At 39.0% G+C, this 14,299-nt stretch overlaps 1 protein-coding gene across 1 annotated transcript in view; it reads left to right on the top strand.

Moving 5' to 3' along the window:
• The window catches only part of LOC120538374 (sodium-dependent lysophosphatidylcholine symporter 1-like), a 103,240-nt gene that overhangs the window by 48,021 nt on the left and 40,920 nt on the right, over nt 1-14,299 (top strand). The window contains exons 7-10 of the mRNA XM_039767864.1: nt 562-652; nt 3,622-3,743; nt 5,954-6,037; nt 7,034-7,117. Coding sequence (XP_039623798.1) covers nt 562-652; nt 3,622-3,743; nt 5,954-6,037; nt 7,034-7,117 — 381 coding nt within the window. The remainder of the gene's footprint in view (nt 1-561; nt 653-3,621; nt 3,744-5,953; nt 6,038-7,033; nt 7,118-14,299) is intronic.

The following is a 14,299-nucleotide window of genomic DNA, read 5'->3' as shown; positions in this document are numbered from 1 at the left end:
TTTACTGTTTGTCTTTTATTTCTGTCCCCCCTTGGACCTGTTAGGTTTTCATTTCATCTCTTGGCACAAAGTCACGTCTCGTGGGATGTGAAATGATCTCTCTGAAAATGTCTCGTCTCGTCTCTCTGATAAAATCTTGTCTCGTCCCAAGATTTTTTTATATAATAGAGAGATACTATTCATCATGTATACATCTTTTATAAATATACATGCAATATTATTAGTAGGATAATGGTATAAGACTGTAGTGGGCCCGGGGTTTGTTTCCTGCCTTGCGCTCTTTGTTGGCTGGGATTGGCTCCAGCAGGTTCCAAAGGTTCTACTGATAATCTTGACTTCCTGGAATAATATTTTCATAAAAACATACTTGACGATAGTTTATTCTTTTATTGTTTTTTGGTGTTTGCTTTTAACATCATTTCCTAAAAGAATCCTCCTGACTAAATCTACATTGCTTACATTTAGCTTGCCCGTCTTCCTCTTTTGTGCTGTTCTCTATTTTAGTGTACTTTGCATTAATACAGGATTTGTATTTTGAGTGAAATGTACTTTTTTCTACAGAGGAAGGCCTACATTGTTGCTGCAGTTCTGCTTGGAGGATTTTACTTTATCTGTGCAATAATACTGCTGGTGGGCGTAAAAGAGCAAGCAGGTAAGGCTTACACCTGCACCACTGACACAAGTAATGCAAGGCAAACTGGAGTTTTTCTTTGCCAGGCATGAATTCTGCAAATATTAAAAGTGTCAGGTATCAAGTAATGTCATCTGTTTACTGGTAAATTACCTTGAAGGAGGTCATCAGCCAATATTAGGAGTACAATGGTCAGCTGAAAAGTTTACTGCTCAAAGGTTGATCTTTGACGACTCGCGAGACTTAACAGACATTCTCATTTATGCTTCGTTTAAGAATTAACTTTGTCACAGATGTTTCTCCTAAAATTTCTTAGTAGAAAGAACTTTAGACAAAAATTGGGAGTGGTCTCCCCTCGACTTTCTCGTATACTCAGATATGGGGATGGATATTTTGAGGAGTTAACCGCAAGGCAATGATTATATTTTTATATTACGTACATTAAAGAACCATCAACAACAAATCAAATCAAATTAATAATATATTGAACAATTATTATAAAAGTAAAGTTGAATAAATAGGACTCTACAGCTGTATGAGTAAAAGGTAAAGTGTCACTTCCGGTTAGCGGAAATAGCCCAAAGGTTGATAGAAATCTATGTTTTGTACCTAATACTTGTATGCAAAATTTGGTTGACCTAAGCGAAAATGTACTCAAGGTATCGTGTTTACACGCACACACACAGACATAATTCTAAAAATGGTATTTTCAGACTCAGGGAGGTCTAAAATGTTGAGATTCATCAAAATTTCGAAATGGAATTTTTGGAGGATTCAAATACTTTCCCTACACTTAATATACAAGAAAGTCAGGGAGGTCTAAAACGTTGAATTTTTCGACAATTGCAATACTTTCCCTGTACTTCGTATACGAGGAAGTAAAAAGAGTCATAAGATACAACTGAAATAAAAGGAGTCAATTTAATCACTTTTGACACATTATTATTATTATTATTATTATTATTATTATTATTATTATTACTACTACTCAATTTAATTCAGCTTGCTGTCTCTGTTTGTCTGGGTCTTTGCAATCAGTTTCTTACCTACTGTGAATTTACTTAATCGATTTCCTTCAAACTTTGCCTGCATGTTGATATCTGGTGACAATGTAATATTTCATTTGTTTTGATCCGGGATCTGTACGTGAAATACGTCAAATTTAAATTTTTCATTTCCTTATAACTCTTATACAGTATATGCTGCTTTTAGCCAACACACATATGTATGAAAAATTAGCAGTTTTGGTCAAGTGGTTAGCATGTTGGACTTTCGATCAAACAGTAAAAGGCTCAAGAGCAATGTAGACAAATTAATTTTTTAAAAAAATCATTTAAATTAATTGATATTGAAGTTTTATCAGATTACTTCCATGTAACAATTAAGCAGCATTGGTCAAGCCTGTTGGACGTTCAATCAATTGGTCGAAAGTTCGAAACCAATGTACACAAACTAATTTTTTTTAATTTTACCAGTTTTTCATCATGTATACAGTAATTCCTCCTCGATCGCGGGGGTTGCGTTCCAGACGCGATAGATGAAAATCCGCGAAGTAGAAACCATATGTTTGTATGGTTATTTTTATATATTTTAAGCCCTTATAAACTCTCCCACACTGTTAACATTATTAGAGCTCTCTAGACATGAAATAACACCCTTTAGTCAAAAGTTTAAACTGTGCTCCATGACAAGACAGAGATGACAGTTCTTTCTCACAATTAAAAGAATGCAAACATATCTTCTCTTCAAAGAATGCATGTCAGGAGTAGAAAATGTCAGAGAGAGAGAGAAAAGCAAACAATCAAAAAATCAATACGTGCTTTTGGGCTTTTAAATATGCAGAAGCACCGCGATAAAGCGGCATTTTGTAGAGGTGCGTCCGTATCTTCTAAGCAAACAGCTTCTGTGCAACCAGCCCCTCTGCTCACACCCCCTCCGTCAGGCGCAGAGAATGTCAGAGAGAGAGAGAGAGAGATAGAGAGAGAACGAGAAAAGCAAACAATCAAGCACCGCGCGAGAAGCATATCTTATATCACTGAGAAGTTTTATTTAAAATGTAATACATGCTCTGATTGGGTAGCTTCTAAGCCATCCACCAATAGCGCCCCTTGTATGAAATCAACAGAGCAAACAAACTGAGGAAGCATGTACCATAAATTAAAAGACCCATTGTCCGCAGAAATCCGTGAGCCAGCGCAAAATCCGTGATATATATTTAGATATGCTTACATTTAAAATCCGCGATGGAGTGAAGCCGCTAATGTCGAAGTGCGATATAGTGAGGGATCACTGTATACAAATTTGGCAAAATACTCTTTTCAGTGATTTGGTGATATTGGCTCAGTGGACAAAGTGTTGGCCGTTACTAAGAAAGATTGAAGGTTCGATTCTCCAATAGACAAATGCAAAAATTTACAGTACGAGTTTTCATGGTGGGTAGGATTTTGTGAAATGAACCTGAATGAATGTTACGTTTCACTTTAAGATCGTAGGTTCGATTCCACTCTGTCGCTAAAGTCATTTCTGTCAAATCACCTTCCCACCAAAGTCATGGTTTTTATAATGTGCTGAGAACTGTGTAGCTTTTTAAGTGACATGATTTTATTCAAAAACGCACTAAAAAGTAAACTTTTTTTTTTTCTTGTACTATGATTTTGTTGATCATATGTGACTAAAAATAAAATTGTAGGGCGCTCATAAAAAATGTATTTAATTCATTTAAAATGCATAGATTCCTTAAATTAACTCTTACAATTTGAAAATGTCTCCAATTATAGCCATTATCCTACATGCTTTAATCAACTTTTATATGATCTGTCATTTTCTTTCCATAGTTAAGCAGGTTAGAAATTTCACTTTAACAAATCTAAAAATGAAAAACATCACTGATTTCCCTTTTTTTATTCAGTATGAAGGCAAATGTGAAGAGTTTCCATTGTTTGGATGACTTCAATACAATTGTTTGCTGTAATATAATCTCTGCACTGCAGGTGTTCTTACTCCTTTGGGACAATCCAAGTTGCACTTCTTTTCTGGACTAAGATGTGTCATCACTCACAAAGCCTACCTGAGGCTGATTTGTGGATTTCTCTTCTCGTCCTTGGCTTTCCAGGTTAGCATTCGTTTTTTCTAAATTTTATTCTTTGGGGACTTCTCTGTTCTGGAAGATTTCTGTTCAGACATCGTTGATACCCTGGTTAAAGACAGGAGAGTGTAGGACAGGGGTGGCCAACCTAAGGCATGTGATGCCCTTTTCAGTGGAACCCAGATGATCGATAGTCACATGACTACAAAATTATTTGACATTTCTCATTCACTGCATCTAGTCTGTAGTGCCATCCAAGTTTATTATAGTACATAAAAATAATATAAAATAATACTTAAGGATAGTATTCGGCTTGTGTGCACTCCCCTCACTGAGCAGTTGCCAAAATCATCTAATTGTGTTAATACGGTGCAAACTGGCAGTAAAATAGCAGCCTTCTTTTCAACTCTGGTTCATTCTTTGCCTCCATTTTTTCCATCTCCACAGTCATACCTCCATGTGACATGTTATGTCAGAAGCTAACAGAATGCCCACTCCCAACCACACCGCTACAACATGTGCATCACTTTTGCTACAAGTACAAAAAGCTGATATCCTAAAGCGCTAAATCACAGAAAAAGTTCTATACAGTACAAACATTTCTCCTCACTAACAGATTTCTACTGGTGTACCGTATGCCATTACTTCTGGGTCAGTAGACTGTCTAAGATATAGCACTTCCAGCATACCCCATGTCTTCCCCTGAGTTTCTCAATATTTGTCCATCCTCACTTGATTCCTGAACTGCTTTAAATGACTAATCTCAACCTGAGGAAGCAATCACAACTCAACTCCAGAATGACTCTTTATTGGTTACCCGGAGTTGTGCTTTGTGCCTAACTGCACTGAAAGGATGGATGGTGTCATAGAAGGCAGGGGTTGGCTGGCATCCCGACCAGGATGAATGATTCCTTACCCAGCTGGAACACCTTTATAATGGAAGGATGCAAGAAGACCACCTCCCAGAGCCATTTCTCCCCCAGTCTGACAGGTGGCAGCAGCTGTCTGGCGGGTCTCACGTATACACTCCCACAGGGCTTCATGGGAATTGGACTTCCAATAGGCAGCCATGCTGAGTCTCATGGGAGCCACCAGAGGGACCTGTGGGGAGAAAGTCTCCTCCTTTTCAGGTGGTTCCACCTGACCGGGAAGTGCCTCCTGGATGCAATGTGCAAGTACTCCTGGGTCCGGTATGAAGGAAGCCACTCTTCCTCAATTCAGTTGAGTCGGGTAGATGAGGACGAAGGTCACTGATGGAGGAGACAGAGAGAAGGAAAAAGACTTTCTGTAATTGTACTTGCGCAATGTTCAGAGAAGCCTGTGAGAGGTATTTGAGCACAATAAAGCATGTGTTTGCACCTTGGACTTGTGTAGTTCTGGTTGTGTTTGGGGTTCTGCAATGCCCCCTACTGGTCACAATGGCTACATTTATTTCTGTGAGGACACATTCTTTGGCCCTGTATAAGCACATTTGTTTGTGGTGTTCAAGGAATATGCTATCTATCTATCTATCTATCTATCTATCTATCTATCTATCTTATACTGCCTTACATATCTATCTATCTATCTATCTATCTATCTATCTATCTATCTATCTGTCTATCTATCATATAGTGTTCTTCACATCTATCTATCTATCTATCTATCTATCTATCTATCTATCTATCTATCTATCTATCTATCTATCTATCATATAGTGTCCTTCACATCTATCTATCTATCTATCTATCTATCTATCTATCTATCTATCTATCTATCTATCATATAGTGTCCTTCATATCTATCTATCTATCTATCTATCTATCTATCTATCTATCTATCTATCTATCTATCTATCTATCATACAGTGTCCTTCACATCTATCTATCTATCTATCTATCTATCTATCTATCTATCTATCTATCTATCTATCTATCTATCTATCTATCTATTTTTGCTCTCACAAAATACTTAATGTCAGTTTTTCACATTGTTTCCCAGTTACTTATCTGTGATAAATCTACAAACAGTTAACTTACTGGTAGTTCTAGTGTGGAGATTTCCGAGTAGGCTTGGTTTCAAGTGAATTATCTGTAGTCATCTAGTATGACGTTACTTGACCAGATAAAATGTTAACTGACCACATACTTGACATTCTAAAAATTGCTTTTCTCTTTGACAAACTTGCCGGCCTTTACCATGATCTGTGACACAATGATGTGCTCTTGAACGAATTAATCATTTTTTTTCTTTTTCAGATGGCTCAGGGAAACTTTGCCCTATTTTCTACTCATGCGGCAGGCCTTGGCCATTCGTTCCAACATTTAGTGGTTATCATGTTGGTACGTATGGAGTTTTCAGCTTAATTACCACATCAGTAACATTTCACATTGCTGTTAAATGCATTTGAATGTCATTTTTTTGTGCTCATTTTGACTTATTGTTATCTATCAAAATATAAAACAGTAGCTGATAGTGCAAAGCCAACTAACACTCACACACATGCACACGCACACACATACATATATTCTTGTCTGATGCATAATATTTTATGACATTTGTTTTGCTTTTTGTCTGTGATTGGAGTCATGTAGGATTATTATATTAGATGACATTATGGTGGTCATTAGGACCACCAAGACAGAATAAATGTGTGTGAATGACAGGGAGGTCAGTGGAATGATGCGGATGCAAGGAGTAGAGTTGGCAAAGGATGGATGAGTTTAAATACTTGGGATCAACAGTACAGAGTAACAGGGATTGTGGAAGGGAGTGCAGGTGGGATGGAGTGGGTGGAGAAGAGTGTCAGGAGTGATTTGTGACAGACGGGTATCAGCGAGAGTGAAAGGGAAGGTCTACAGGACAGTAGTGAGACCAGCTATGTTATATGGGTTGGAGACAGTGGTACTGGCCAGAAACCAGGAGACAGAGCTGGAGGTGAAAGAGTTAAAGATGCTAAGATTTGAATTGGGTGTGACGAGGATGGACAGGATAAGGAATGATGACATTAGAGGGCCAGCTCAGGTTGGACGGTTGGGAGACAGTCAGAGAGGCGAGATTGTGTTAGTTTGGACTTGTGCAGAGGAGAGATGCTGAGTATATTGGGAGAAGGATGTTAAGGATAGAGCAGCCATGGAAGAGGAGAAGAGGAGGGCCTAAGCAAAGGTTTATGGATGTGGTGAGAGAGGACAAGCAGGTGGGGGTATGACAGAGCAAGATGGAGAGGACAGAAAGAAATGGAAGAAGATGATCCGCTGTGGGAACCCATGACGGGAACAGCCGAAAGAAGAAGACTTTCCAGACAATAAAGTCAACATATTTTTTTTTTCTCATTACAGGTTGCTGCTACACTGTCTGTTCCCATATGGCAGTTGCTGCTGGGAAGATTTGGCAAGAAGACCATTCTTTTTGTTGGTTTATCAGTAAGTAATTACAATTTATTTGTACTGCCTGAACACAACATTACTCCCCTCATATTTGTATTTCTTCATTTAATTTGACAATTGGCTGTTGGCATTTTTAAGAAGTGGCTTACAATATGTATTGCGGAAGACAATGTAGTCACTTTGCTTGTTCTCTCTGCATTGTTTTTAGCCGTATCTCTTGGGAATAAATAGAAAAGTTTTATATGTACCAGCATAACCTGCGTATGGTGGCCACTTGTTACCCTCCTTAAAATCCAGCCCTGGTCTTTATGCATCATAAACTTTTCTACTAGAACATTTCCTGATTAGCAAGGGCCTCAAAAATCAGTGTATTATGGGCCATGTGTACAAGTGAATACAATTATATTGTAATTGACTGTATAACAGGTTAATGTAAAGTAAAACAAAGTACAGTAAGCCTAAATACTGCTCTATCTATCTATCTATCTATCTATCTATCTATCTATCTATCTATCTATCTATCTATCTATTATATAGTGCCTTTCATATCTATCTATCTATCTATCTATCTATCTATCTATCTATCTATCTATCTATCTATCTATCTATCTATTATATAGTGCCTTTCATATCTATCTATCTATCTATCTATCTATCTATCTATCTATCTATCTATTATATAGTGCCTTTCATATCTATCTATCTATCTATCTATCTATCTATCTATCTATCTATCTATCTATCTATCTATCTATCTAAATACTTTATTGCCATAACATCTGCATAACAGATTGCATTGAATTTGATTGAGGGAAGCTCATTCAAATGAAACATCAATACAAGCATACAACGTTCTGGCAAGAGTAAGTACTATTTCACAACATCAATGTAGTTAGTGCTTAAAGTCCAGATGTGAAGTTCATGTATCTCACAGTTACAGTGGTTAGGTTTAGTTTTTTTGGCGCTACCACCTCTGGACACAGATAAAGAAGGTCAGAACAGTTTCTGTCGTGGACGTGTAGAAAATGGTTGTGACGTCCTTTGACACGCCAAACTTCTTTCATTGTCTCAGAAGGAATAGTCTGTGTCGAGCATTTTTAATAATAACAAATGGGTTGACATGTTAGAGTGAGAGAAATGCATTCTTGTACAAAGCAGGGTGTCGTTTTTTTGTCTTGCTTAAAGTTCATCCTCAAATCTTTACTTTATTCTTGACATTTCATTTATTGGTAACACATTAGTTTAGGTCAGGGGTCCCCAACTCTGCTCCTGGAGGGGTGCAGGCTTTCATTCTAACCTTTTTCTTAATTAGTGACCTGTTTTTCCTGCTAATTAACTTCTTTTGAATTAAATTACTTTGACTTTCTCTTCGAGACTCAGATCCCTTAATTGTTTATTTTTCTTATTTAGCAGCCAAAAATAATGAGATACAAAATGAGCCAAAATATGAGCAGCAAACTGTGACCATCAGATAGATAGATAGATAGATAGATAGATAGATAGATAGATAGATAGATAGATAGATAGATAGATAGATAGATAGATAGATAGATACTTTATTAATCCCAAGGGGAAATTCACATACTCCCACAGCAGTATACTGATAAAAACAATATTAAATTAAAGAGTGATAAAAGTGCAGGTATAACAGACAATAACTTTGTAAAATGTTAATGTTTACCCTCCAGGGTGGAATTGAAAAGTCACATAGTGTGGGGTCTCCTCAGTCTGTCAGTGGAGCAGGACGGTGACAGCAGTCTGTCTCTGAAGCTGCTCCTCTGTCTGGAGATGATCCTGTTCAGTGGATTCTCCATGATTGACAGGTGCCTGCTCAGTGCCCGTCACTCCGCCACAGATGTCAAACTGTTCAGCTCCGTGTCTACAATAGAGCCTGCCTTCCTCACCAGTTTGTCCAGGCGTGAGGCGTCCCTCTTCTTTATGCTGCCTCCCCAGCACACCACCACATAGAAGAGGGCACTCACTACAAATGTCTGGTAGAACATCTGCAGCATCTTATTTCAGATGTTGAAGGACGCCAGCCTTCTAAGAAAGTATAGTCGGCTCTGACCTCTCTTGCAAAGAGCATCAGTATTGGCAGTCCAGTCCAAGTTATCATCCAGCTGCACTCCCAGGTATTTATAGGTCTGCACCCTCTGCACAGTCACCTCTGATGATCACGGGGTCCATGAGGGGCCTGGTCCTCCTAAAATCCATCACCAGTTCCTTGGTTTTGCTGGTGTTCAGCGGTAAGTGGTTTGAGTCGCACGATTTAACAAAGTCCTTGATTACGTTCCTGTACTCCTCCTCCTGCCCACTCCTGATGCAGCCCACCATAGCAGTGTCGTCAGTGAACTTTTGCACGTGGCAGGACTCTGAGTTGTATTGGAAGTCTGATGTATGTTGGCTGAACAGGACCAGAGAAAGTACAGTCCCCTGCTGTGCTCCTGTGTTGCTGACCACAATGTCAGACCTGCAGTTCCCACCTGCAGAGACGCACATACTGAGGTCTTACACTATCTATACATACACTATCTGAAAACAAAAAAAGATGAAGGTCTCAGTAGTGTTGATCTGCTCGGGTCCCCCAAAACATTTTAACAGTGTGCTCTTAGAAAAGAGGAAATCAACAAGTTTGGAAATGTTTGGCATTGCACAACAAGAGCAGACAACAAGAATCAGCGCCTAATTAAGCAACTGGTTGGAGTGAAATTGGTTGGAGTTTGAGGCCCTGACTTAGTTGGTCTCCTGTTGGCTCACGTACTTCACATTTCATTTCTGTTTGGGAAATGAAGCAATTCAGAGGAACGATGAAGAAATTCATCCATCCATCCATCCATTATCCAACCCGCTATATCCTAACTACAGGGTCACGAGGGTCTGCTGGAGCCAATCCCAGCCAACACAGGGCACAAGACAGGAAACAAACCCCGGACAGGGTGCCAGCCCACCGCAGAAGAAATTCAGGGGAACAAATCTTAAAAAAAACATGTCAATCAAAATGAAAGGAAAAGGAGTTAATTAGCTACAAAAACTGATCACTGATTAAGAAAAGGATTAGAATGAAAACCTGCAGCCACTGCAGCCCTCCAGGACTGGAGTTGGAGACCACTGGTTTAGCTATCACAAAAATGCATCTGCTACTCATTTACTCTTAAGTATCAAGACCTTAACACCCACTCCTTTGGGCCTTCATGACACTTACAAAGCTTCAGTGAAGTGTGTATTTGTAGTCAGAATATAAGTTTAATGTCAATGTGCTCAGTGCAAATATTTTAAATCTGCTTCTTCTCACATGCACAGCTAACACAAGGCCAGATTTAGCACATCATTTAGTTCAGCTAGGCAAGCATTAGAAGACAAGAAAGGGACAACTGCGAAAATGGGCATTGTACTATTTCTGTGTGTCAGGGTCAGCATGAAATTAAATTCTCTCTTTGCCTTGTTTGGAATGGCATGATTTACCTAAGTGCGGGCCTGCACATGGAGAAAGAGTATAAAGCCTTGGAACATTGCCCGGCACACCTTTGAAGCCGACGGACGGATGGGACATAATGGCATCCAATCCTGAAAATCCTTCCAGCGCAGTGAAAAAAATGGCAGACTGTATACATCGAGATCCCACCTTAATGAAAGTCTTGCTATGACTTCCTCGTCTGTAATGCCGCGTAAACCGCCATTAAAGAAAGCCAAGTTATTTTCTCTTATGTGATTTCTTACCGCCTTATCACTATGGGAGAGGTATCGCCTTTTAATATTATATCTATATAGCTTCGGGTTACTTAAGATGCCGCAATTGCAAAAGAACTTTTTCCAACTAGGGAGCTAGCGCCACCTAGAGGAAAACAGTATTGATCTCTGCAATGTGACCTAGTAAGAAAGCATCACTTTGGACTGCTGGTCTGAGGTTGCTTAGCGGAGACACATTTCTTTTGATATTCCATATTCAGTATAAGACTTGTGGATCCTTCATATTAACAAGTCATCTTAGCATCATGTGAGAGATGAATAACCGACTACTGATGCTTCATAAATGTCAAGAAGACCCAAAGAAGTAGAGTAGAAGAACCTAAACTGTGTTCCCCATTCATTATTAAGGCAGCATTTTTTTGTAAAATGTTCTTTATTTGATTCAGAAAAATACAAGAAAGAAGAAGTTGACTAATATGACATTCTGGCATAAGTTTCATTAAAATGATATTACAAGATTTACAAAAAGTCTGTTCAATCAGAACGATAAGCAATCCCATATATCCCTTAAAATACCGAATGTACTCCTATACCACCACTGCTTGACTACTTCTTTGACTTCATGGCTGAATGAATGATTGTGATCACTTCAGCTGAGAAGTGTGCTGCGGCTGCTGCCATCAACACACTTGACTTTCCTACAGAGTCTGCATTAAGAGAGCAGCTCTTCGTGGGTGTTAAATGAAAGAGTTGCGATAAGACACAAATCTTGTGAAGCATCTCAGTTCATGGTGATGGCTTACAGAGGTTGTATTTCAGTTTCATCACTTGCCTGTTAGAATGGAAACCAAATAGTTAATCACATCAAGATGGATCGTTTATCATTTTGTCAAAAAGGTTCAGAGTGATGAATTGTGTTAAAACAAAGCTGTAGTCAATAAAGTGAATCTGTTTCCACCTCTCTGTGTTGAAGACCATCATATAGTGATAGAGACATTGTGTCACATGTTCCTTTTGCTCTTTCATTTCTATTGATGTCTGGAGTTTCTGACATAGAAATTTCAATCAGTTTCTATAATAAATAAATAAAGTGGTGGATTTCAAGATAGTCAGTTGTTTATCAGTTGCTAAGCAACAGTTGTTAGCTTAACACATTGACTTCTGGGACATTTATTCCCAGGATGTTGCAGTATAGGTCTGCACACATATAATACATATTGAACTCTATCAAAACTAGTAAAAATACAATACAATACAATACAATTTATTATTTGTAGAGCCCAAAATCACACAGAAACTACCGCAATGGCACTTTAACAGGCCCTGCCTCTTGACAGCCCTCCAGCCTTGACTCTCTAAGAAGACAAGGAAAAACTCCCAAAAAAAACCCTTGTAGGGACAAAATGGAAGAAACCTTGGGAAAGGCAGTTCAAAGAGAGACCCCTTTCCAGGTAGGTTGGGCGTTCAGTGGGTGTCAAAAAGAACGGGGGTCAATACAATAAAATACACAGAACAGAACAAATACCTCAATACAGTATAAAAATAAAAATTTTACAAGTTCGGAGCAGAGTTTAACAGTAGATGATATCACATAATATAATTTGGATTTGTTTATAGTCCTGGAGATCTCAGCCATCAAGCTGCCTCCCCCTATTGGCCATTCCACAGCTGAAACATTGCTTGGCCAGCCAATCCCCACGATTCCTGCGATCCTCCATCAGGGATGACTTTACATTAGGCAGGCAAAACAACTTGGCAGGTGGGCCATGGCACCAAGTGCCACATTTGAGTACCGAGAAGAGAAACAGAGTAGGTGAGGGTTAGTATCCAATTATAACCATCATGTTACTTATGTTTTAGTGCTAATGACTAACAACAGAGAAGCAGTCTGTACAGTTAATCAGCAGCTCTAGTCAGGGTGTGCTAAACTGAAATAGTGAGACTTCAGCCGGGATTTAAAATTTAAAAATGCAAAGTTATTATTTTATTTTCGATCAAAATTCAGAAAATGTAAATAAATCCACTGTAAACTGTAAATTACTTTTTTTTTCCACCAGATAACGTGTCTAAAAGTCTGCATTTGAATGAGAGAGCTTGAAGGATGGCACCACACAGAGTGCAAGCTTACAAGAACACGTGCCGTAAATGTCGTACGTTTCTCTGCGCTGTCCACGCTTGTTGCACACACGTTTGGCAGTTGGTGACTGTTTGCGCTCAGTGGGTGGCAGAATGTCCAGTGCTGTCCTGACAGTCGTGACAAGTGAAGAAACGTCTTTGGAGCAGCTATCCACGTCAAGGCCAGAACCTACAGGCTTCACATCCTCCAATTGATTGCCACCATCTCGATTACTGTCATTATAATCAAAATACAAGGGGCGCTCAATTATAAACAGGAATTTTCAGGCTCTGTTCTTATAAAGAATGCAAGGCAGACGCGACTCATTGGACAAACACATGCATCTCTGAACTTGTCGTTAGTAGGGCTAGCTGCTCTCCCCCTCTTCCTGTCTGTTGTAATCAACGTGTTGGTGCAGGAGGTACACAGTAGTGTTACGCAGCGAATCATTATTACATTTTTGACAAATGAAGGAGTCTTTCCATCTCAGACTTATTCGAGACTTAAAAATCCATTTGGGAATGAGTGTCTCTGTCAGTCTAGAGCACGGGTGGGCAACGTCAGTCCTGGATGGCCGCAGTGGCGGCAGGTTTTTCTTCCAACTCAGTTGCTTAATAAGAAGCCCTTATTGCTCAAGTGACACTCCTGCTTCACTGTAGTTGTCTCGCTCGTTCAGATTTTGAACCCTTATTGCTTATTTTAGTCTTAAACAGCTGTAGTGTTGGTTTTTAATTGCTCCTAATTACCAATAACATGCAAATGACAAAAGAGTCCAGCATTTCCCCATTTAGCTTGTTACCGTTTACACCTCTGTGTGTATTTATCATGCACTATTGGGTTTAATTAAATACTAGGAAGAAAGTGAAGGGAAAAAAGTGAAGGACTGAGAATAACTCGTCTGTTTTTGGCTTCAAATCATTTGGATGATATCCTTAGAAAGGAAAAATAATCTGAGATATGCAAATGACTTGACATGGCAGAGTTAAAGCACTAGCAAGCCATGAAATTAAATAATTGACAAGGATTGGTTTTTAACTCTTTCAGGGTGGATGTTGACTTTGGTCAACAGGAGGGGTTGAGAGCAGGAAGCTACTGCAAACGGTGACAAAACTCGCCGTTATGTTTTAGTTCGACTCTCTTTGCTAGAGGGAAAGTTAGCTTCCTTGGTTTGGCCGAGATTCCCTGCACTTGCGGTAGTTGTGAAGAGCAAACAACGACAAAAACTGCATCGACGTCTGGCGAGAGATCAAGTTCAAGCACTTTTCTGCCATTGTGTAACACAACGAAATTACTTTTTGTGACAGCCCCAAGGTGCATTTAAAGAAAAGTCAAATAATTCCAAATATGTCGTGTACAGTGTTAAGTGATCAAGTAAGCAGAGCAAATTATTATTACTCAAAGTACAGCAGCATAAG

Source organism: Polypterus senegalus, chromosome 10, assembly GCF_016835505.1.
Source record: "Polypterus senegalus isolate Bchr_013 chromosome 10, ASM1683550v1, whole genome shotgun sequence".
In the NCBI taxonomy this organism is placed as follows: Eukaryota; Metazoa; Chordata; class Cladistia; order Polypteriformes; family Polypteridae; genus Polypterus; species Polypterus senegalus.
Note: the sequence above shows the minus strand (reverse complement) of the source record. Positions and strands in the feature narration are given on the sequence as shown.